The sequence below is a fragment of the Dufourea novaeangliae genome, unplaced genomic scaffold (genome assembly GCF_001272555.1).
Source record: "Dufourea novaeangliae isolate 0120121106 unplaced genomic scaffold, ASM127255v1 scaffold24, whole genome shotgun sequence".
Taxonomy (NCBI): Eukaryota; Metazoa; Arthropoda; class Insecta; order Hymenoptera; family Halictidae; genus Dufourea; species Dufourea novaeangliae.
The window spans coordinates 1,400,783-1,427,343 of NW_015373905.1; the positions used below are offsets into that span (position 1 = coordinate 1,400,783).

The window sequence follows — 26,561 nt, forward strand, 5'->3', positions numbered from 1 at the left end:
TAGTAGTGGGGGAGATATCAAAGTCAAGTTAATTGTTTTAAATGGAACCCTGTATTTTTTTATTCATATTATGATAGTGTTGGTTGAGACGAATACAACGAACTGCCACATGATATCATTCTGAGTTGTAAAATATCATAAATTAAATACAAAGTGGTCAGATCAACACGGATCGTGTGTCGTCGGTCAGCTGAACTCTACGTGATTGTGCCATCTACTCGTACCAGACCGATTGTTCCGTTTTTAATAAAATATTCCTGGTATGGAAACAACACCAATATTGTAGCAAATATGAGGAGTTAAGCATAAATAATGGATTTTAAATTTCACTTACCACTATCTAACTTGTAGTATCAAGAATTAATTAATAATTTTTTACGTCATTTATCCTTCAACATGCCCACCATCGTTACAAATACACGTTTCTATTCTGTTTAAAAATTCTCTTTCGACACTTTTCAACATCTTGTCCGTTATTCTTTCGCATGCGACTATAATCCTGTTTCGTAAATCATCTTAAAATCTTACTAATTTATCACTTCCTACTACAGGGAATGATATCATGTGGCAGTTCATTGTATTCGTCTCAACAAACACTATCATAATATAAATAAAAAAATATAGGGTTCCATTTAAAAAAATTAACTTGACCTTGATATCTCCCCAGTACTACACTTACAGAAAAATTATTTATACCACGTAATGTCCCCCTTTGTACCAAACAATTTTAATATGAACATTTTTTTGATAACTTTAATCCTTCGTGAGGTATTCCACCGTTTCCAATTAAATGAAACACCCTGTATAACCAATGAAATAACGTATATCAATTTCTTATATTTGCAATATTTTTCGAGAAACGAAGGCGACTTTCAATTTTTTATTTCCTATCGCCGCTATGGTTCTACGTATGCCACTTCGGATATTTGAAGTTAAAATAGCTTCTAAACTAATGGTTCTTTATATGAACAGATTAATACTTTTTTATATATATGGGTCATTCCACGCGACATCGGACACTTTTTGAAGCACCATTTTGGATTTTATTCATATTTGGATATGTTGTAGATTTAAGCGATATACACGTACAACGTGTATATCGTACCTCGAAGGATTTTTGAACATTATTAAAATTGTTGATTTTACAGCTGTTTGAAATTTGGAGTCTACCTTTTTTCAATAAATTATAACTATTGAACTAACGAGGAAAAGTTATTTATGACTCAACATGATATAATAATTTATCTATCATACGTTTAGTTACAATAAAATATATCAAAATGATAAAAAAAAGTGTATACGAATAAAAAATTAGATAAAACAAATTCTGTAATTTCAATAGACAAATAACAGGTACTGCATAAAAATACTTAAAGGTTTAGTCACATACGACTAAAATCGTCTTAAAAAGTGCAAGTTACATCTGAGAATCCTAACTGGAAGTGTTAATGTTGATATGAAATCGTATCAAACAGAAAATTCTTGTTTCTATGTTCAATAGTAAATTATATTCTTTAAGTATCAATTCGGTAAGTAGTTTGTTAATTTGTCTAAACGTGTTTAAAATTACTGACATTCCGTTTCCACTCTTCTAAATAAATAACGAACGTTACAATGACAGTGGTCCCTGTTTTCGTGGCTAAAGAAATGAAACAAACAAATTAGTCGAAACGAAAACATCAATTACAATAAATTGAAGCAAAGTTCGAGGACCGTTGGCGGAACGTTTAACACACCTAACACGTCCGGTATAAAAGGGTTAACAAATTACAAGGCCTGACCAGTGGCTCGTTCTACGAACGTACAGTAGCCTGAACAGACTATTCATGGCTCGTAATTGATCGTTTGTCGTGCGAGTTACGCTTCGTTTCTTGGACTCTAGCGTTATCTCGACTACAACCTTCGTGTGTCACTGGTACTCAGTGCCCGATGACGTTTACTTTTCGTTTTCTTATCAATCCAATGCTAATTTTGGCTCGCAGTGATTCCACGCTCACCGCCAAAAGTATTAGACTAGAATAATTACAAGTTGAATGACATTTGGCAATGAACGCCACTGTTATTAACGCAACAATTGTGCTTAGAGTTGGATCATTGTTAGTATTGTATAAAGGTATCGATACTTACTTGGTATCGAAACAAAAGTATCGATACCCACTTGTATCGAAACAAAAGTATCGATACCCACTTGTATCGAATTATACTTTTCTAACCTTGATACTGAAGACAAAAGTTGTTTATACCTTGAGAAAAAATAAAATACAATACTATATTTTATACATAAAACATATAAACAAACATATATATATATACTATATACAATATATACGTAATATATGATATACATAATAAATAAATATGTATGTAGGAATTAACTATCAGATATTATTTGTAAAAGCATACTTAGTTTCACAGATATTTTGGAAATATTCAACTTGGAGCATAAGATCTACGATGCAAGGCGGCCCCAAAAATATCTAGACACACCAAACGAATCTATCTTTCTAAGTATATTGCAAAAATAAACCCAGTAAAATACAGACTATATAACAAGACAATGACGTTGTGCTTACAATAATGGGAAAGCCCCTTATTTTTGTAAAAACAAAAGAATAAATAAGCATTCGTCAGTAACATAAATAATTCATTCATTGATGATAAAATTAAATGAAATATTTAGTAGAAACTCAAACGGAAAACGCAGTCTTTGACTTCGCAAGTGAATTAAATTTGCTGAATTTAAGTAGCAACATATTTCATTGGAGAGGTGGCATGCACATTGCGCAAGGTTATGTCAATCATAACATAAATGATAGGTGGAGATGCTGCACAAAACAATGCAGGAAAACTTGTTCTATATTTGAAAATATCATTTTCGGAAGCTCACACCTAACCATACCTATATTATTTTAATATTGAAAATATTTAAATACACATTGCTTAATTATTAATGTAAACAACATTCTTTTCTGTTGAAAGTAATTACAATATCAAATGTTGATGGGTTGATACTCACTCCATTTGATATGAGTACTTTTTTTCGATACCTACTTGGTATCGCAACCGTACGTATCGATACCAAAAGTACTTGGTATCGAAACAAAAGTATCGAGTAATGTACTCGTATTTACTTGTAAGGAAATGATCAATGAATTACGGATAATCCTTCGTACGTAATTTAAAAGAATTGAAATTAATGAAAAATATAAATTAATTAGTATTATGTTAAATGTCACTAACAGTTTCGGCTGAGATGATTATAGCTGTTTTATATTTATAACCGCGGCTGAGAAGAGCTTACTTAAAATCGGAGAAGCACCAAGCCCCGATTGATTGAGTGTGTAGAATAAATCGTTGATTGTCTCGAAATCGATGCCCGGTTAGTGGAAATTGTTTTAATCTCGACCGCAGCGCAGTAAAAATACAAGCGTCCTGTGATTATTCATCGCTGATATTACGAGTTCATGGAACATTAGAATTTATAGGAATGAATCCAACGAATACGAGTACTGTCGTCATAGCGGTTTCATTCATTTCTGTGGATATCCTATTCGAGGATACAATGAAGCCGTCAAGGGCTGTTTGTTCCACGTAACTTCAGAGGCAGGTTATCTGTTTATAAAAGGGGCTTCCTCGTACTGAATGAATCTGTTACATACAAAACTTGTAAAATTGCATTAACCTCATCGTTTTCTATCCTTTCGTTTGCCACTTCTGATGCTTTTTTTAAAATAATATCTTTAATAAACTTAAATCGAATCTTCAATACTAAGTGACAATAAATAACTTTTTTTAAATATTCCACACACAAGAAATAACGTACATATTTTAACAAATTTAACGTACATATTTTTACATATTTTAACACAAGCAACAGCGTTATTTCCACGACTGGGGGGTCCCCCTCTCGAACCAATCAAAACAGAGTAAACGGAAGCTAAACAGAAATTCAGCTTCGGACAAGAAACAAATTTATGAGGGGCTAGAAACCTTTCCACCTTGTCATGAATGCTTCGAAGCAGATCCGAGTTCGTCGCTCTCATGGCGGAATTACTGTATACTAGAGATCAATTATTTCAATATTTAAGAAAACATATTATACAATACAAGGAACAGAATGATTAAAGAGTACGTTGAGACAAATATTATAAATATTGCTAAGGAATCTGGAATTTGTTAATAACTGCAAAGCAAAGTTTACACATGTTCCTTGCGTTGATTTATAGAAAAACGTTTGTTGTATGACATTTTTACATGTCAAACTAAGAAGAAAATCATGAATGAGAAATTGCGTTCGAATAATTTATTATTCTTGTTTTACTATCTTCATATTGTTCTAACATTTTTATTCGAAGTCATTTCAAGGTCATAATGTTATGGGTCGTTGAACCTGTTTTGATATCGACTGCAAGCTCGCATTATAAAAAACAGATCTTAATCTGCAAAAAAAAATGACGGTCATCTTGAAACGGCATTCAAAATGACCTTGAGGACATTTTTTATCGTCGTCATATACACGTCTTAAAACTATCTAGACGCCTCCTAATCATTCCTTCTTTCAATAACAGCCGAAATAATTTAGATATTCAACTTACCTCAGTGGGATACACTGTATAAAAATATTTTTATATGTTTTATTATCTTCATAGTGTTCTAATGTAAACTAACTTTTTTATTCAACGCTATTTCAAGGTCATAATGTTATGGGTCATTGATTTCGTCTTGATATCGACTGCAAGCTCGTATTATAAAAAACAGATGTTAATCTGCAAAACAAATTACCGGTGATCTTGAAATGGCATTCAAAATGACCTCGAGGAAATTTTTTATCGTCGTCGTATACACGTCTTAACACTATCTAAACGCCTCTTAGTCATTCCTTCTTTTAATAGCAGCCAAAATAATTTAGATGTTCAACTTACCTGAGTGGGATACACTGTATAAAAATATTTATTCTTCTGTATTAACGTAACAACGATTGTTCCATTGAAAATGGATGAATGATACAATACATTTGTATAGTTTGCAATGTGGTCGCCTGGGAATGTTTTCGTGGACAAAGCGGGTTGGCTGTTACGCACAGTCTCTCTCTCTCGTTCTTGCTTCTTCTCTCTTTCTCTTTTCCTCCTCGTTTTCCCAGCATCTCTCTTGTCGCATATAAATAGCGTGATCCAAAATTACCGAGCCGTCCGGCGAACAGCATTGCAGAAGACGTCACTGAAGGAAAACCCTGCCACCAAAAACTTTTTCGGCTCATTCAGAATACACGTGGGCGAGTTCCTTGAAATTGTTTTACTTGTTTGTCGAGGAAAGTCAACGCCATCGTCCATAATGGTCGAGTTCTTTTTAATCACACTATTATCAACGGTACTTTGTGTCATAATAATTCACGAATAACAATTCTTGCCGCTCTGAATATACACCGACTGTTACAAGCAGGGTTCTTCTACCGAAATGTAAAATACCGGTATTATGCCGATATTTTCGGTTGTACTTTCGCTCTATATAAGCCCTACTCTTATAGAAATCGAAAAAATACCGGTATTTATTTCGGTTTTCGGTAATATATCGGTTTCGGTATAGCTTTGGTGGCATAATACCGGTATTAAAATCATACCGGTTCACGTCCCTGGTTAAAAGCGGTTAGAGCAGCGTTTCTCAAACTGTGGTGCATGTATCACTAATGGTACATTATGTTATTTTTGGTGGTACAATTTTTACACAAATTATTTTGAACCTTTTTGTTGAAAAATATTACTCATTTATTCGAAAATAATAAATAACTAATATTAAACATGCTCAACGAAACAGGATCATCCTTCGCATTAATCCTCATGAATAATAAATCTCCTTAATATTTGCTCATGTTTTATTACTCACCAAATACTATATTTTATTATAATGTAAAAGGTTCATTTATGAATATAATTAAATCAAATAAATTTAAAATGTTTTATTCTTTGATTATAAACACTCCATTTGGGATGTATTCTTATTTATGTGGTACAAATTTTAAAAAGTTTGAGAACCTCTGGGTTAGAGAATTACTTTGGGCTGCATCGACATCCTCTTTCACTATGTTTAATGGCATTTAAAAAGTTCTGTGGTTATAGTTCTGAACTTATTCCTTTCCAAATTTTGTATTAATACATTGATCTTATTGTTAGTAGGATGCTACAGAAGTATTACACGAATTTCACCTCTGTAAGGCGTATACTACTCGGTTCTGACTCTGACTGCATGAGCATTTGTATGGAAATGCATGATAAAAAAAAGCTTGGATGACAACGACGTAGACGTAACGGGCGTATCAAACGATTTATGTTCCTTTGACGATGGTATCTGGTTTTTGATCAAAGTTTACCGTGTCCTTTGTGCCACACTTTCATTAGTTTTTCAGTCGTCTTTGACACTTGAATATTTCTAGTTCAGATATTCATTCCTTTGGCCCTTTGACTCTTTAAATTTTACCCTACAAACTGGATCCCTGAATACGCGTTGTTCTTCACTTTTCATGCCTGAAAATTGATAAAAATAAAATAAGTGTATTTTTAAAATATTGACGGAGTCCTTACAATATTTTATCAGAAATTGTTCCTTTCAGTGTACCTTTTTATTCAAATTAAGTAAAGTTACTCGACATTCGTGTAACTCGCTTTGACACTCGCACGACTGATGCTGCATCGTTTTAAATCCAGAAAAGTGTGTGTCAACTTGAAATTGTGGTATCTCTAAATCTTCGATTTATTCGATTATTCAATTATTTAAATTTAGTTTCTTGTGAATGCATGTGTACAGACTGCATTTGCACAAAAGTGTTATCAAAGCATGTAAACTAGAATAATCATGATTTTTATCGACGTTTTTCATTTGGAGATTTAATACGATTAACTATTCTGACTGAAAAAAAAACAAAATTACTTTCCGAACAATCCAAGACATTAACAATATTCGCTAAAAGTGAAAAAAAAAACGAAGATCATACAGTAATAATTTACAAACTACAATGATCCTTCGATGAATGCGACACGAGTAACGGCGTTGTTTCCACCACTGGGGGGAGGGGTGGGGGCAATAGAACCTGTTAAGTACATACTTTATTGACCCTCCGTTTTTCTTGCCGAAGCTCGAGTTTCGGGCAAAACACGTATTTAGAATGGTCTAAAGCATTGCTCCCTATAAGATTACTCTCCTAACCTGACTCATTGAAAGTGTTTTCCAGCAAACAATTTTTCACCACCTTTGCTATATACATATTTTGGGTCATAAACTCTCTCTAAAAGATCCATGCTTGCAGCTAAATATGATTTTGAAATATTTAAATATCCCAATCTGTCCATAGTACTATGAATAAAAAACCAACTGTCCTACATCAGTGGTTGTCATGCTGCCCGCAAACCATAATAGTACATTCACCATGTTTAACCAAATTTTGAGGTTATAGTTCCCAATTTCTTTTTCAATATCAAGATGCTACAGAAGTATTACCACGAACCTGACGTTTTATGAGGTGTACACTTAGACCGGTATTCATACTCGCTGCTTATTCTTAAAGATTTGCTTAAGAATAAGCAGCGACTATGAATACCGCCTTTAGCTTTGACTCTCACTGCATCTTTTAGATTACGAACCCAATAGGAGGTGATACGGTGTTTCACTTGTAATTCATTACTCTATACGACTATAAAAAAGCGGCACCACTAAAAACATGAAATACTAAACTACATATATTACACGTTATGTTTTTTTTTTAAATTATGAATATTATAAGCGATCCGAAACTTTTGAGCAGTGATGCAATCAAGTGGGAAAATCGAACGAAAGGAAAGTTCTATTCACGCGCAACCGACGTCCAAGTGATCTGAACTGTTGAACTTGGCTCCTTCCGCTTTCGTAATGTAATTCTTGCATAAATCCGTAAGAATGACCTTCTAGGCCTTGAATATTAAGCGTCCTGATAAATACGTATCAGGCGTTGCTCGTCTAGCCTTCTTTCCTTCGATCTATTTATTCGCCACTTGAATTAGGATTTCAGTGGGAATCGAGGGTACTAGAGATATAATCGAACATTTTTCATTTTTTATTTCTAATACTAGGGAGGCATTTCAGTCGTTCAGTTCAAATTAAATATTTTTTCGTAGATGAGTGATGAATGTTAGTCCGATGATGTTGACAATCGTTATTGAATTCCAATTTAGTGCACTTATGGAACTTGTTAATATGCGAAAAGCGAAAATGTGAACAATTTTAATGAAATTTACGATTTTTATTTCACTTTAAATGTAATGAAACTCTTTATAGGGGATGCATTCTGTTTAATTACGGAAAATTCATATTTTCGTTATTGCGAATGAAAGTATACCGATTTTTATAAACCTCACCGAATTTACTCGTATCTGATACTAAGATCCAGTATCTCGATTGGTCAACAGAAACAACAAATTTGGAAAGCAATAACATTTGTGTTTACACGATTTAAAAAAAGGGTTTAAACTGCTTCCAGCTATTTTTAAACAAATCAAAAAATTTTGTTGTGTACAAATAATGTTAAACAAGTTAAAGTTAGCAACAATAGTATGGTTGTTAATATTTTTTCTAAATTCCGTACCTCATTATGTCTGACATCACGGTAATACGAACTCTGTGTCGCGTAATAAACATTAACAGACGTGCAAATTGTAAGGCAAAAGTGTAATAATTTTACACTTTTAAGATAATCCTTCGATTATTACGAGCAGTGTATTTAAATCTACTTAAAAAATGTATATGAAGTATTTCTTAATGGTGATGTATCTTTACTTACAACAAATGTTTTAACAAGGTTACAGTTATAAATGATTTCTTTGATCTTTATAGTTATCAAAAGATAACTATACATGGAAAGTTACATGGAAAACATTTTTCTATAGCTTTCAGTTGCTATCAGTACCTACAGCTACCATATACTGGGTGTCCCAAAATAGCTTCGACTCCCGGAAATGAGGGGTTGTTGGGATGATTTGAAATAACTTTTTCCTTAGCAAAAATGTTATTCGAGGCTTTGTTAACGAGATATTAACGAAAAACTCCGACTAATCAGAGCGCTAGTCTGCCGGTCGAGTTCCCGCGCGCTGCGATTGTTAGCCAACGCTACTGCGGGAACTCTACCGGCAGACTAGCGCTCTGATTGGTCGGGGTTTTTCGTTATTTTCTCGTTAACAAAGCCCCAGATAACATTTTTGCTAAGAAAAAACTTGTTGTAATTCACCTCACGAGTCTCCCAATTCTGGGTTCTCCAACATTTTTGTTACACCCTGTATACGTGTGTGCGTGTTCAATTTTTTCGTGTATAGTCAATATTCAATATTTTTATATGTAAAGTTAATTATATTCTCGTGCATTATAATTTAGAAAATTAGATTCACTAAAACACAAAATAAGTAAAATATTATTTAAATGTATTTGTATTTCGCGGGTATAACCCTACTTCAGCAACGTTGCCAAGTCCTCCACATAGTCCCAATAACCATCCAATAACCTACATATCCTAGACTTTATTGTCAAATATCTTCCTGGACTGTTCGGCATCGTACAAGATTTAGTTCATTATCAGAAAGCTCAGGATTTATACTTTCAGTACCTAGTTTTTAGTTAGCAATTCTAATTTTTGTCAATAGAAAAGATTATATTTCTGTTTAGAAATCTAAGACTGCCACAAGAGTTGTGTTGAAAACTCCATTTTTGCCAAGCTTGTGCTTATTTATTTGATCGGCGACCGAGTCTCAAACTTTTTGTGTGTGTATATTTCGTTCTAATAAACAATCTGTATGAATTTTATTTAATTATCTAGTCTTTCGAATTTGGCACCTACCACCTTAAGCTTTCAATCGCTATCAGTACCTACAGGTACCATATATGTATATATGTATATGTGCCTACCTATGTCATGAATAGACGATGAAAACGATTTATCAATTCTAAATAAAATAGAAAACACGCATATTTCATTGACACAACGTTACAGTGAAATAATCGTATGAATATTCTTATCGTGCTGTAAACCAGTCTATGACGTTATGCGCTTGTTTGCTTCGCCGTTTGGTTTGCGACTTGTTTTAACGAGAGCGTTACAAAGAAATACCGAAGAATTGTATTTCTTCCTTACGCATCATCTTCTAATTTTTACACATGCACCATTTCTTCTATACTTAATTAAGTTGGTATATTTATATACTGCGTTCTAACGCTTCCTGGAAGGTAAGAACTCGTTTCCGAACGGAAAATTTTCGCCTTCGCTGTTATTCCCTATTGTTTGAAAAATTCAATTGAGGAACAGAAAGAGAATAGTCACGTAAATGAAATAATCGTACACCTTTTTCACAAATCTCATTGAAAACTATTTTATTGCTTTTCGCAAAATTCCACTAGTTGTAGCTATAGAATTCCAAGGGATTCATTCTTGTAGATTTTGCATCTATTTAATCGAGTATAATTCATTGCAGTGTTCCTTGAGATAGGAAAAATTCTTGGAACAGTCTGGTTGATTCACGTGGAATATTGGGAAACAGTGTGTGCGTGTGTGTGAGTCACGTTATTCGCTGAACTCTTCATACATTTCCTTCTTTCCCACACTCGAGCTAGTTCTCTTTGATCTTTTCCTTCACTCGCAGTTTCTTCATTCACTCGAGAACATGTGCTTTCGTATTTTCCCTATTAGCTTTTGGTTCCCAGTTGTTCATTGCTAATTTATTGGAACATACATACCAGCCTTCACCTAAATATCCGTTCCAATGTGAATAAGATTCGAATATAACGAAAAATAATTCCAAGAGAAAAGTAACATGTTTTTTAATCGCTTCAAGAATATTCTTTTACCCAAATATTTGCATGAACTAGAATTATACTTTCGAAATTTTTAAATTTCGAACTTCATTTCTAAGAAATTACTATTGAAAACACGCATGATTTAACATATGATTAGTTTTATTGAGTTTTCAGATTTCACCATAAACTATACGATTCCAATACACAGTATGAAAAGTATGGTTATTGTTCCTAAATATAACAAACTCAATAAATTCAAATATTATGAAATTCAGGAAAATTTTTTCAAGAACCTCACAAATGAATCTCGACGTCAATAATTCTAGATTGATGGGAATTACTGTATTATTGAACGATATAAAATATTAGTAGACTTGAAAAGTATATCACATTTTCTAACTGGACTGTACAATTCCGTTGGTTGCAGAGACTCACACTGTGGCGATGACAGACCCACAGTTGTCGAACAACAACAACAACAATAACAACAACAATAACAACAACAACGATGGCGAGCCAAAGTACCTGCACAAGAAGTTCAAGAAGATGGCGACGACCGAGGTTGCACCGAAATTGGAGCCAAAGAAGGATACGACGATCAACGACGGCTCTCCAGAGACCCTCAGGAAGAAGGATTCTCCCAAAGAGTCGCGGGAGTCGGTCAAAGATACGATCAAGGTCGAAACGTCCCTGGAACCATCGGATGGAGAACCAACGGAGTCTAGGAAGAGTGGCTACGTGTGTCCTTATTGCAGACTCTCGTGCGCAAAGCCGAGCGTCCTGCAAAAACACATCAGAGCGCACACCAATGAGAGACCGTATCCATGCGTGCCTTGCGGTTTCGCCTTCAAAACCAAGTCGAACCTCTACAAACATTGCAGATCCCGTGCTCATGCCTTAAAGATGGAGGGTGGTGATGCCAGTAAGGTATATATATAGCTTTAATTATTCGTAATGAAACCTCTGCTACTAGAAATAGGTGTGCAAAATCACTAACAGTGATGTATCATAGTGATCGCAGAATCACGATGATGGTCGTGATTTGACATCATTCACGACCGTGATTTTTATCTTGAATGAATTTGCTCACTGTGATTATAATATTGATCCTTAAAAAAAAAGAAAATAGAACATATTGGATATGATCGTTGAAAATGCCTATATTTATATTATTATAATTAAAGTTTTTTTTTTCCAAAAAATTACTAAATAATTAATAACGACTTTGAAATTTCAAGAAGAGACTTCGGGCGTGTGTAAAGTTCTATGTTTAAGCTTTCTTTTACTGTTTGTTTGATTAAAAAAACATTTAGTTTGAATAAAGTTATAATTGTAAAACAAGGTGACAATTTATCTGACGTACCCTGTAGAATAACCCACCGTATAGGACGTACTTTACGTGTATTTTGCCCATATTTTTAACAATTAACATCTGGAAAACAAAGCCTCGAAAGCAATTTCGTCATTCTTGATTTTCGTCTTAGTTTTGCATGTATATAGAGGCTACCTTGTGAAAGTGTCCCACATGTTTATTAACACCCTGCATACAGTACATCCTCGATGAGTGTTCGGAAGCTCCTCGGCGCTGAACATATGATATTTCATAAACTAATGTCTAATGGCCATATGCGGCTGAAACAAATATCATTGGCTTCAGAATTCCAAGTTCTATCAGTGAGGTAAATCTCATTAAAAAGTCAGCGTTACATCTGGAGACCTCTCCTTGTCAGTGTCGAAGAGCCGTCGAACACTCATCGAGGATTTAATGTATATTGAAGAGTACCGGACCGAAGATGGATCCTTGTGGGACTCCCGCTGTCATGGAACCCCTCTGGATTCGGAACCGTTAATGGAGGCATATAGTTCTCTGTCTGTGAGGTAGGGTTGGATAAGTTTGACGAAGACATTGCTAAGAGCCGTTAGTTGTTTAAGTCAGCAAATTTATAGAGAAGCGTGTCGTCCATACGGCGTAGAATGCAGATGTGAGGTCAGGGAGGATTATGCTAGAATATCTTGACATTCACTGCTGGTGGAATATTTTGGGCGGCAGTCGAATTGTTGAAGACTTTTCCGTGTAGATGGACTTTCCCTTGAGTTTAAACTTCATGTCGAACCCAATATCCTCGATAGAATTCGCATCTTTTGCTTAATTATTATTCGATAAAGAGAAACAGTAAAATAAATTTAATGATTTATCGAGGCTTGTAGATCGAGTGTATACCATGCCATGCATTATCATGCCATCGATGACGATTTCATGGAAATAATACTGTAAAGTAAGGGAGTTTTTATATTAAATTACTAGTTGCCACCTGAATATGTTTTCCCGCTTAATTCGTCCCTCGCTAGTGCTTTCGCTCTCAAATGGTCCCCATTTTTCGTCCTTCTTTTGTTGAGATTTTCAAGGTAATACTGTATTAGTACAATTGTGTCACCAATCTGATCCATAAGCATTTATTCCTATGAAGGATGATGATTTAGTGGAAACTGAAGAGTAAGTTCTCTGAAATTAATTTGACTAAAAATTCTAAATACGTACATAAATAGTTCGAGATACACCTCAAATTCTAAAGTGAGGATTTTTGTAAAAATATATTACATCACCTGAAATTTTCCTATAAAAACGTTAATATTAATTGTTACTGCTGATCTCTTATTTTTGAATAATAATAAACAAAGTGTTTTGCGGTTATATCAATAAAATTCACCAACATATTCAGAAGGTTATTCTGAAACCAGAAATATCTTAAACATTGGATCAATTGCTTAAATACTTGCTTCTAGGGGTAGTATAAAACAAATAATTAAGCAAATTAAGCTGAAATATGTCTGATTGTTTGTGGATTGTATCAATAAACCCTTCGTACCTCGACCTACTAACCAAGACGAGGCGAACCATGGTATAAATAACATTTTGAACGCGCTGGCGAAATTTGTCGGTTTGATCGCGGAATAAAATTTCTTAAACGGTTGGTAACATTTCAATTTAATATTTTTCACAGGTGTCAGAGGACTCGGATATAAGCCTGTCCGACAGCGCAAGTAACGGTACTGGCACACCACCGCCTCCGCCATCGTCGACACCCACAACAATCGTGCCCAATGTGAAAACCATTAGAACAGGAAAAATCTACAAGCCAAAATTTCACACGGCACTGCAATGCGTCAACAACGACGCGGAAACGTCTTCCCTTTCTTCCACATCTTCCAGTAACAGTTCTTCCTCAACGGCTTCTATCGCTGCTTCGAAACCTAATCCAGAGCAAGTACAGGAGCATATTGATAAAATTATCACCGACAACCAAGCGATCGTCGACGCGGTGGACCCACGTCTTCACAAGCTAATGCATAGGCAACAGAGTCTCATCGAGACGAAGCAATGCGATCAGCCGTTGAACCTTTCTTCCGCCGAGGAATCCGCCTCGAGAAAACGGTGTTATAGCGAGAATTTTACTCGGGAGGATAAAGATTGTCCAAAAAGTACGGAGAGCTTGTTGATCAAGGAACTCATACTCGAGCATGGATAATCTCGACGCTCATCGTAGATACTATTGTAAGGAAAACACGATTCCCCACAGAGAGTGCCAACTGGAAATGGAGAAACGAGAGTCCGATTTCGAATCAAAGTCTTCCGATTATTACAATACGTTGCAGCCATTACCTTCCCCCGGGCCACTTTTAGGTAACACGCGACTCGTCGACGCGTACGCGCCACCCGCGAAAAAACAGAGATCGGAGTCCGTGCCCACTGGCTTGCGATCCCTCGAAGAGATCAACAAGTATCCTCGACCGAACTCGTTGCAGATGTTCGGCGGCGAGGTCAGGATACTGGATAACACCGGAGAGACAAAAACTATGAGGATCGAGCCAAGACAAACAAACTCTCCGACCAGCGAGCACATCGTGAATAGTAAGTGCGTTACTTCAGAGACTGCTTCAATCGTAGTCAGATCAGGCCTCCACTCAGGAGGAACCATGGTGCATAAACCGCCCGGCACGCCAACCAGCATACCGAACTCTTCCATATCTTTGCCGAACACGCCGCAGATGTTGGCACCGATCATACCAAACATATCAACTCCGAGCATAGCCCCCAGTATGTCGTGCTACAATTACTTGGAGCCCCACTTAAATCCCCTGACCAGCATCACTGCCTACAACCCATTGACTTTACCCCAGGCAGGAATGACCAGTATCCTTCACGGCGGTAAAGTCATTCCTTATGTTCCTGGCATGCCTGGACCACACACTCTGACATCAGCCACAGACATATCCGCGAGTATAGCGACCGGCAACGCCGGATACAAAGTGATCCCAGGTCTACCTGGTCTCCACATGATCCCCCAGCCCTTAGACCTCGCCAGTCCGGTGAAAGCACAAACACCAAGCGTACCTGGAATCCCAGGGCCGATGACTAGTGGAAATATCTCGATGGTGGGTCAACCGCTGGACCTCGTTAGCCCAGCAAAGGACTCGAAACTCGGCTTCAAAACACCCGGTGGCGACGTCTCGAAGCCTGGATCAACAAGCCCAAAAGTTCCTAGCGTTAACAATGAGACCACTTCGACCGAGAAATATCGAAGGGTGCCGTCTACGGGGGAGGTGGCCAAGGTAGAACTCGATCGTCATATCAAAATTAGCATGGCTATTAAGTACAAGGGTATGGAGAGTCCAAGGGAAAGGCGAGAATTCTCTTACGATAGAAGTCCCAAAGCCGAGAAGGCTTACGGTTATACGAACGGCATCGAGTCAGATGTCAGTAAGATGCGATATTCGCCGAAGGAAGCTTCCGATAGCAGAAAGAGGCTCTCGACGTGGAACATGAACGAATTAGAAGAAGGTAGAACGCAGGTCGATTCCACGGGACATAGCATGACGGCGAAATACGATTCGCCTCCACCTCCACCTTCGATTTCACCTCCGCCTCTGTCTTCGTCTCCACCTTCAGCTACATCTACGCTTCCGCCTCCACCTTCGCCACTGACCCACGAGAACGGACGTCTCAAGGTGAACTTCACCGAGACCAGAGATAAGTCGATCGAAGGATATAGTACGTTCAACGGAGCGACAGCGAAGTCTGATTCCGTGACGTCAGTGGTGCATGAGATCGTGAGCATGGATACTTTGAAAATGGATGTGCCAAGTAAAACTTCAGTAGACATAATTGCCAAGGCGAACAAGCCAGAGATAAAATCGCCAAACAACGGGGATGTTAACAAGGAAGAGATCAATTCGAATAAGTTCTTGAGGCCAACGTCTCTTCCATTGAAACCGGATACCTTCACACCGAAGAAACATCACGGGATCACTCCAACGGCGAACACGCTTCCTCTGATAAGTCCAGAAACGCCGCGTCCGAAGAAATCGTACGGACAGCTTTATTTGAACGGACACGCTTATACATATCTAGGCTTGAAGTGCTCCACAAGAGTGTTTTATTGCACTCTGAACAGACCACAGCCTATGTACGTCACCCAACAACATGGTTTGTCCATGTACTCGAATTGGAAGATATGCAAAGAATCACCACCTGACGTTGACATGGCGCATTATGACTCGAGGCATAGGCCGCTTAATTATACCACCGCCTGGAAGAAGCAGGAGGCCATTCTGACACATTCCTCGCAAAGGCCGACCACTCCGACGAATATGGATAACGGTTTAGACGATGACATGCAAGAGAAAACCAAAAGGGTCAAGATATTCGACGGTGGCTTCGAGAGCAACGAGGATTATACGTACATTAGGGGCAGAGGTGAGAAAGCAGTACCCGAATAATATTTGAAGTTTCTTCAAATGGTTATACGTTATAAGTAGACTGCTGATTTTATGCATTTATAGCTATTAGGGCTTCGTGTAATACAAAAGAGAAGAAACTTTCGTCAGATGCAATGTGTTTTCTACTGTATTCTGAACCCAATAGGATCTTTAAGAAAAGAAAGAAATTCCTACCTTTGCTGTTGTTAACAAAATGTTATTTTGCATAAAAATTCGCCGTCTAGTTATAGGTTTCATCCTTTCGATGTTACTATTCCACGAACGAAGTTAAAGTTGAAAATCGAGAAAACAGCTAACGTTTTTTATAAGCTTATCTGATATTGTGATAAAACACAATGTCTGATATTGAGACCTATGGTCTGTTCCACGAAAGAAGAGCTCTGGGAGGTTTCCCTTCCTTGGCGCGTGGCCTAGTGGGGATTCAACGCAAGCTTTCGTGCGACGTTGTCACGGTCTCAATGCCACTATGTGTCTCTTTCCATCCTTCGGCACGAGCATCACGAGAAACTCTCGCTCAAACGCTCGGTAAACCAACTTCCTTCTTTACCCTGCGATTTCCACGTGTAGCGTTTAAAAACCTACGTATTAACTTAATAAAAAAACCTTAAAGTACCGAAGACGTATCGCGATCGCGACAACACCGCGAAAAGTCGGCCCTATCTCTCAGGGCTCTTCTTTCGTGGAACAGACCATAGATTACGTTATAATAAATTAAGCGGGTATGTAATATTATGAGGACAAAGTGGTCATAATTGACATTTATAAATTTATAATGATCATAGACGAGGTTGAATGCAAAAACATCGGCGCTTTAATGGGAAAAGTAAGAAAAGTAGGAAAAGCAGGAAAAGCAGGAAAAGCAGGAAAAGTAGGAAAAGTAGGAAAATTGGGAATGGTAGGAAGGGTAGAAAAAGTAGGAAATGTAAGAATGGGAAAAGTGGGATAGGCGGGAAGGAGGAAAAGTGAGATAAGTGAGAAAATCGAGAAAAGTAGGAAAAGTGGGGAAAGTAGGAACGGTAGGAAATGTAAAAAAAATAGGAAAAGTGGAAAAAGTAGGGAAAAAAAGAAGGAGAAGTAGAAGAAGTAGAACAAATAAAATATTACAGAATGATACGATACCTTCTGTCAATGAAGGAATTCGTCAGTGTTTTCAAATAAAATAAGACTGAAATCCATTTTAGCCAAAAAACTTTAAAACATTTAATATAGACATCTTAAAAAGGGACGTATTCAAACATATTTTTAACAATTGAAAATTTTACCAAACTATTTGTGCAGTCTGCGCTTCTTTCCATTCAATTATCATTTACTTTTATATGTAAATTCGAGTGTTTGGCAAACAAGCCTGTTTACGATGACAATGAAGTACATATTGCAACAATGTATATACTAACTTTCTTATACCTATATCTAAGATTTTATTATAAATGGAATGATGAATTTATTAAATCTTCAAAACGACTACAAAATTAGATGGCGTTAAGAGATTGAATACAACTGGGCCATTCTATGCCAAATCGATCACTTGTTGCACTCGGTGTCAATGCGTTTGTTCAAAATTAAATATGATACAGTCCACGTGAAATTATGGGAGGGGGAGGGGGTTAGTCATCACATTGAATAGAAATTCATAACTACACCCCGATTTCACGAAAACAGGTAAAAAATTTCGAACTTCATTGGCCTGTACTTTTTAAATCAATACGATACCAGCGAAATGATGAATTGAAATCCCCCAATTTCACGTAAACTACATCATATTTCATTTTGAACAAAATCATTGCAATAATTATATTTTAAAAAAATTATAATTACCTGAAAATTATACTACAAAGACGCACAAACTTTTACCGGTACCCAACAGTATTTATTTCAGATAGCATATTGCATAATTAAAAGTTACAATTTATGACTCTGTTGTATAAGGTCGAGGTCGATATGTTTGCGAAGAATGTGGCATTCGGTGTAAAAAACCATCCATGTTGAAGAAACATATCAGAACGCACACAGATGTAAGACCATACACATGCGAACACTGTGCTTTTAGGTAAGTCACACCCCACTTGTGTTTTATTTGTTTTGTATTTGTTAAGTTACGAATATACTCGATTCAAGAATAAGTACAATTTTAAACCCCATAAAGTAGCAGTAAAACTAAATTTAAAAGACAAAACGTAAGCAATACAATTGACTTCATTTGATTAGCAACTGAAGTTTTATATTGTATTTTATAAATGGTAGCATGAAACAAGTAAACTATCTGTCGTTGCTTACTGAACCGGTGAATAAATACTAAATAAAAGTATGCTACTTCACCCGCCTAGTATATCTCACAAGTATTATAATATTTATTATCGTTTATGTTTTGAAGATTGATGTTTAAAACTCTGTTTTGATTTTGGTTCACGAAGGATATTGCCGGAAAAACAACAAAGCACTATAATTATATTTCTTTACAAAGTGATTGAGATTAACAGTAGAAATGGTTGGATAATGATAATAACAAATATAATAATACTTCTGTTTTGTGAAATTGATAAAACAGAACATGGTTATTTGAAATACTCAAGAAAATATAATCAAAAATACGATAAAAACATTTTAGATATTTACTTTGATCGGTGTGTTATTCTTAAACTCGTTGCTTTTAACGAGTTAATAGGTACATATTTTTCTTATTCTTTCCTTTAAATAAAAATCGGTTACCGTACGTGCCACTAAACATAGAACATAATTATCTGATTAAATTCCGTATCCTTTACTACATTCTGTGCAGTTTTAAAACCAAGGGCAACCTCACGAAGCACATGAAATCAAAAGCTCATTATAAAAAGTGCGTGGAATTGGGCATCGTTCCCGTCCCCACCGCCGTCTGCGACGACAACATCGACAAAGAAGCTATTGCTCGGCTAGCGGCGGGCGGTAATACCGAGGAATCTTCGGAAGAAGAGGAAGAGAGCGACGGTGATGAGAGCGAAGAGTCTGGAAGCGAGGAGCAAGAGGCTGCGCAGAGTTTGCTGAGTCTCTCGCAACGGAACACAAACAGGCTTCCAGGACTGCTGCCTTCCGGTAGGCCAACAACTTACCCGTACACCTTAACCTTTCCGACAACCTCAGCACCCACAAGCGTGTCCATTACCGTGAGCAACGCTCCCTTGGCCGGGCAAGGTGGCAGCACGCAAGGAACAACTGTAGTTCGGAACGAGTTACCCTATCGCTACTACTTTCCGTCGAGTCGCACCGCTCCGGTAGAATCGAGGACAACTGTGATTCAATCGTCAAAAAAGGAAAACTCGGACCTGGATGTGGAAGAGGTCGACACAGACTCGCGGAACAGCCTCTCCCAGCCGATGGATCTGACGACGAAACCGACTTTGCAACCGCTGCCTTGCCCCATTCCTCAGAGGGCGATGCCTGCGGACATTCTGACCCCCGTCTCGGAGCCCATCCTACTGCAGACGATCGTCCAAACGATGGAAAGATTACCGATACAAGGGAGGGAATGGAAACCGAACGCCGAGGGGCACATGCTGCAAGCGTATCTGACGGAGAGACACGTTATGGACAGTAAAATTAAGCAACAATATAGGGTCGGGAACACGAAGCTGGAGAAACAGCCGAAAGAAAGAGACTTCTATGTGAGGCAGCTTTCGCCGAAACCAAGGAGCATGCAATCGAATAATGTCTCCACATTGACTTACACCGCCTCTAGCAAGATGCAGCAGACCGTCGTGGATTCGAAAATCAAGCACGTATCGAAGCACACCACGGATGAAATTAAAATGGAGATCAGAGAGAAAATTTATCAGAATAACGTAGAGCGACGATCTTTCGACATAGAGTCGATCCACAAGGACAACGAACAGGGAAACCGAGAGATCACCGAAAGGGACCACTTCGAGCATGATGCAATGAATTCTGTCAACTCGAAGCTAAGCATAGAGTATGCTGTTGTACCCACGAGTAACAACTGCACGGAAAGAGCAGGTTATTCTGTAGAATCGCCTAGCACAAATACGCCGCAGAACATGGACTGTCACTCTCCGAAACCGTTTAGCTTCGACGCTAACAATCGGCAGCTGTCGATTCCACACATAAACAACGAAATCGACAGGAGTTCGGTGTTCAGTTCGATGAAAACGATGAACGAATTGGATAGACAAGAGATCAGACCGAGCAGTCACGAAATTCGAACCGTGTCGACAGATCTGCGAATGCAGAATCAGAGTCCACGGAATTTGGACATCAGGCCGCCCAGCCGAGAAATGCGACCGCCGAGCCAGGACTATAGAGGACAGATGCAGGAATTACGGCCTCCCACTCAAGAGTACAAGTTGTGCAGACAAGAACTGATACCTCCTAGTCGAGAATTCAAATCTCTGAGCCACGATCTACGATCGAATCAGGAACTAACCCCCTTGAACAATAAGGAAATGCGCCAAGTCAACGTAGACAACAGACCTCCGAGCAGAGATATGATTTTGATGTCCGATTATAGGCATGCTCAGACCCAAGAGCCGAGAGTGAATTTTGAAATGATGCCGTTAACGTTGCACGAAGCGTCCAAAATGCAAGAAGCCACGAGATCGCAGAACGTGGACATGAGAAGCATAGATCGCGTGGAGATGAAACACACGGAACTGACGAAACAGACCATAGCGGAGAGCATTAAACATACTGTGGCTAGGAAAATGGTTGTCGGAGGCCCGGGCTTCAGGTCACCTTCGCCTACCGCGGGAAATACAAAACCACAAGCTGAGTTCTTGCAGCCTTCTAGCGGACCTGCGCCCAATTATGTCAGGTGAGTTACTTCTTCGTGTACAGACATTAATACTCGATTCACCGCAATGATTAATTACTAGTACAGTGATCCTTCGATGAATGCGACACAAGTAACAGTGTTATTCCCATCACTGGGGGAGTCCCCCGTGGAAGCAATTAAAACAGAGTGAATAAAAGCTAGACTTCGTGTAAAAAACAAATTTATGGGGGGTTGAAAACCTTTTCGACATACCACGAATGCTCCGAAGTGGACTTGAGTACGTTGCACTCATCGAGGGATTACTGTACTCGATTCACCGCAATGATTAATTACTAGTACAGTGATCCTTCGATGAATGCGACACAAGTAACAGTGTTATTCCCATCACTGGGGGAGTCCCCCGTGGAAGCAATTAAAACAGAGTGAATAAAAGCTAGACTTCGTGTAAAAAACAAATTTATGAGGGGTTGAAAACCTTTTCGACATACCACGAATGCTCCGAAGTGGACTTGAGTACGTTGCACTCATCGAGGGATTACTGTACTCGATTCACCGCAATGATTAATTACTAGTACAGTGATCCTTCGATGAATGCGACACAAGTAACAGTGTTATTCCCATCACTGGGGGAGTCCCCCGTGGAAGCAATTAAAACAGAGTGAATAAAAGCTAGACTTCGTGTAAAAAACAAATTTATGAGGGGTTGAAAACCTTTTCGACATACCACGAATGCTCCGAAGTGGACTTGAGTACGTTGCACTCATCGAGGGATTACTGAACTGTTCAACATGAATTCCGATCTACGATATCCATTGGGTGATCCTTGTAAAGTTTCTTGTCCCAAACACGAATCCAGAAGTAGAATTGCTCTAAGACGCTCAGTTTTTCGAGGAAATAAGTTTTTGTAAAAACTCACAGTTCTGGGAAGAACGGACGTATTTATTACGTGAAAACTAAAAAGGATAGATAGCTCAACTCAATCTTAAAAGATAAAACAGAGTTTTATGAATAAATTATTGTATAAAAATATTTATTAAATTTTGTGATTTTGAATGATTGTAAATGGGCGAGAGGAGGTTACTGTATCACAGTTTGCGTGGTCGGATGGCAAAATGTGATATGTCCAATTTTCATTAAAATTGAGATATGTACCTCTTCCACGTGTGAATGTATTTCAGAAACAACATGAATGAGCTCAGTGAACTTGAATTAAAAATCACTTTTTACGGCGATTAATACAAAGAATTGTATTTTTTTTAAATTGTTTTTTTTTACAGCTACACAAACTGTAAAGTTGCTGTATTAAAACATTAGGAAAACTGCACAAGACACGTTTCATTCACAAATTTCTGAAAATATTTAAATTTATAAGTTAACTAATTTCTTCATTTTTATATTACAATGAAAGTTGTGAAAAATCTGAGAAAAGTGTTGTTGTAACACTTTAATCGTCAGTGTAAGAATATACTAACCAGTCATTTTGATTGCTTTGGTATTTCTAGTGTCAAGATTGAATTTTTGCGTTCCAAACAAAAAGCCTCGAGCAAGGATACTTACCGTTAGTTAATTTCGACACAAGTCGATTCACATATTTTCATCACATTAATGTATTCATTATCCTTCTTTTGTTGAAAATGAAAATACCTTTCGTTGAAAGAACTGAATCTACCGAATGCAGTTACAGTGTGACTGAAGATGGAAGAAGCGTCTGCGGCATTTGTAACAAGGTGTTCAGCAAACCTAGTCAGTTACGGTTGCATATCAACATTCATTATTTCGAGAGACCATTCAGATGCGAAAGTTGTGCTGTTTCTTTCCGAACCAAGGGTCATTTGACAAAACATGAAAGATCTGTTTCGCACCACAATAAGGTAACCCAACTGTTAAAATTTTCTTTTTTTCTTTTTATACAATGTCTGTCCCGAAAATTGCCAAACTTTTTAACAATAACAAAACACAAGCAAATTTTGGGAAAAAAATGTTTTATTTCATTTAAATTACCATCTCCAGCGAAACAGCGTTTTGTACTGTTACGCAACGTATCAAATGACTGCTCTGTGTCCTTTTTTGGAATGTCTAAGACAGGGCCGTTCCTGGCGTGGGTGCAAAAGGTACCCCCACACCTGGACGGCCGCAGATCTTCTATTATATTTAAAATTTTAGCCAGTAAAAATAATAATCAAGATTTTTTTATGATTATGAAAATTTTAGACAAATACAATTCAATCGAATTAATTTTATATGTCATATTGGTGATACTACTCGTATATAAGAATGAACTATCTTTAAGGACAGCCCACAATAGCATAAGATATTTGGCCATATTTATTGGATTAAATTCGTGTAGGTAATTAATGTTCGTTACTTATCAACCATAACATCATTATTACAAACATTATACGTTAGTTTTGTACATATATGCGGAATAAAACATTTATTTTAAATAAAACCATTTGTTTAAGGATCTTTGATTTATTAAATAAATCAAAGATCTTTAACAACCGATTTGAGGAACTTTGGTCTTTACGGGTGGTTTTAATAATCTCTAGACAACGATCAACTTGATTCCGTTGAAACCGTGCAAAAACCTTGTGAAGTTTTAAATGCGCGGTAAAAATGCAGCAAGTCGTGTCTTTTAATAATCGCATTTTTTTCGATGTTTTCTGATGAGAGTCTCGTTAATGTCTTCTCAATCCACCTCAAAAAAATTATGTCATGGTTTATTTCTTTCTAATTTTGTTCAAGTGTAACTAACTATCTTAATACTTTTGTCATGTATAATTTTATTTAGTATTGAAAAATGCAGTAGTTTTGTAATGTAACATCGTTGGTATCCCTATTTCAAACATTATAACAAAAAATAGTTGGTCCCAGATAATTGCCTGGTATTGTAGTTTAATCATGTTCTGAACATTTTCTATGGTTTTCTACGCAAGAAACATATTTTATTATAACAATCTGATTGTCCAATTTAGTTTCCCAATTTTAGAATTGCAGTTAAAAATTCTGGGTTACAATTTTTTAATTACTCCTTTTCTTGTAGGTCAGTATGACTTCAACTTTCGGAGCTGCAACGACCAGCAATCCTAGGCCATTCAAATGTACGGACTGTAAAATAGCATTCAGAATACACGGACACTTGGCGAAACATCTTCGCAGCAAGATGCATATTATGAAATTAGAATGTTTAGGTAAATTACCGTTTGGAACGTATGCGGAAATGGAAAGGTCTGGTGTCAATTTGAATGACATTGATACTACCGACTGTGATAATAGTCTTACTAGTCTTCAGGTATGTAACGTGTTCGACTATCTCACAATAAGTTAAAACTAATTTACTTTATATAAGTAACGTATATACAGTATGTTTCTTTTAACTGGAAACGCAGGAATATCTCATAAACTGTTCAAGATGTAAAAGAATGGTTATCATGGGAATTATTAGGTATGGAGGGAGAACACTGTTTAATTTTCAGTTTAAAAAAGCACACTGTATGTACCAAACACTTTTATTATTAGTGCTTAAATCAATGAATCTTTATTCAACATTAAAAAGCAACGTTATGTTGAAGTTCATATTACTAAAAAAAATGAGTGGAAAAAATTTTGCTTTTTTTTATGAGCAACGTGGGAGATTACGTCTTTTTTTTAAGCCACAATTGTCAAATAACTAATTATGGAGGCGTTTTTGTGTAAGCCCTTTTGAAAGCATTGTTTTAACATTTTGCCAGCATTGTAACGAGTTTCATCAAAGGTTTGATGGCCTACTGGTTGATTGATACCATAAATATCAAGAGTAAGAATAAATAAATCATAATGCTACAAATATTTATGCGTTGAGTCTCTAAATATTTGCAAAGATGTCGAAGAAATGTAAATAATACGCCGATGTTAATGCACTACAAATTTATAATCTTTTCATTAATACCCTCATCAGTACCCTCGCGAGTAAACTCAGCTTCCGCTAGGAGAAAAAATGACCTAGGGGAAGGGCCTCTTACCATGTCTCTACCTACCTCTTGCTATTGGGAATTACTGAAATTTATGCTAAATTAATATTCAATTTAACATTTATTTCAGTACTTGAAATAAATTTACTAAATGGTAGGAGACTTTTCTTTTACGCCACTTATTCCCCTACCGCAAGCCGAGTTTGCTCATGAGGATACCGTCATTCTCAGAAATTTTAAACCATTCTAAACAAACTCTTGTATGCATATCCTGGACTTTCTAAATGACTCGTTTGTTTTAATAGATACTGGCTCAAAGACTTTGCGAGAAAGATCCTAGTAAAATAGGTCACTGGGATTCTGAAACGATTCCGAGTCAAGGTATTAGCGGCGGCGAAACTTCCTCGGACGAAGGTGAACCTATACTACAACAACATGCAATGCAGCCATGCCCCGTAAAAGTGACTACAGACGCAGACATGTCTCGACCATATCATGTGCCAATCACCAACGAAGATCCAAAGTCTGATGTTTTCCTTGAGAATCCTCAATTCAATCAGCAGGGACGCGAATATATTGCAAAAGATAGGCTAAATGAGTCTACACTTCCAATGGAGGACGCAATGCTGGATAAAAGCATACAATTATACAAGTGCCAAATTTGCACAGCGTCTACGCGTACCATGAACGAATTTCAAGTACATTGTTTTGTTGAACATAATATTGAATCGGATTCTAGTACAAATATACTAGGGGATAGGGGTGTGAACAAATGTATGGAGAAAGAAAATACTCAGAAAAAAATTACAGAAGAATTTATAGTTAAGGATGATCACAGTAAACAAAAAACTGAAGACACGTAGTGCCAAAATAATACAGTGAACAAAGAGATCAGCGGTGAAGTTGTATGAGTGAATTTGTTGTCGTACCAATAAAATAGTCTAAAATAGTAAGAGGATTGCCATCACATTTCGAAGGAAATTTCACAATCATAAATACTTACTGTCATTGGTTACATAGAATATTTGTTATTGCATTTAAGAATTAGAGAAATATTTTCAGAAAACGGAGGATATACAATACATTTACAAGAAACTGTATGAGAGAAATGTCTATGTAATGGTAATATATGTCAACTGCTATTATCAAGAAATATTGTTTCCATTATTATAAAAGCCTGGTTCATATATAAGTTATGAGTCATCACATTTAGAATGTGTTCATCCAAGGTAGAAAAGAAAGAACTGTTAATGAAGGAATATGATGTA

At 36.9% G+C, this 26,561-nt stretch overlaps 1 protein-coding gene across 1 annotated transcript in view; it reads left to right on the top strand.

The window, feature by feature from the left end:
• LOC107193754 overlaps positions 1 to 26,156 on the top strand; it is a 43,094-nt gene extending 16,938 nt beyond the window's left edge. Inside the window, exons 2-10 of the mRNA XM_015583257.1 lie at positions 11,231 to 11,730; positions 13,806 to 14,236; positions 14,307 to 15,387; positions 16,045 to 16,558; positions 18,508 to 18,628; positions 19,358 to 21,382; positions 23,022 to 23,214; positions 24,387 to 24,635; positions 25,599 to 26,156. Coding sequence (XP_015438743.1) covers positions 11,231 to 11,730; positions 13,806 to 14,236; positions 14,307 to 15,387; positions 16,045 to 16,558; positions 18,508 to 18,628; positions 19,358 to 21,382; positions 23,022 to 23,214; positions 24,387 to 24,635; positions 25,599 to 26,156 — 5,672 coding nt within the window. The remainder of the gene's footprint in view (positions 1 to 11,230; positions 11,731 to 13,805; positions 14,237 to 14,306; positions 15,388 to 16,044; positions 16,559 to 18,507; positions 18,629 to 19,357; positions 21,383 to 23,021; positions 23,215 to 24,386; positions 24,636 to 25,598) is intronic.
• Positions 26,157 to 26,561: the final 405 nt, after the last annotated feature.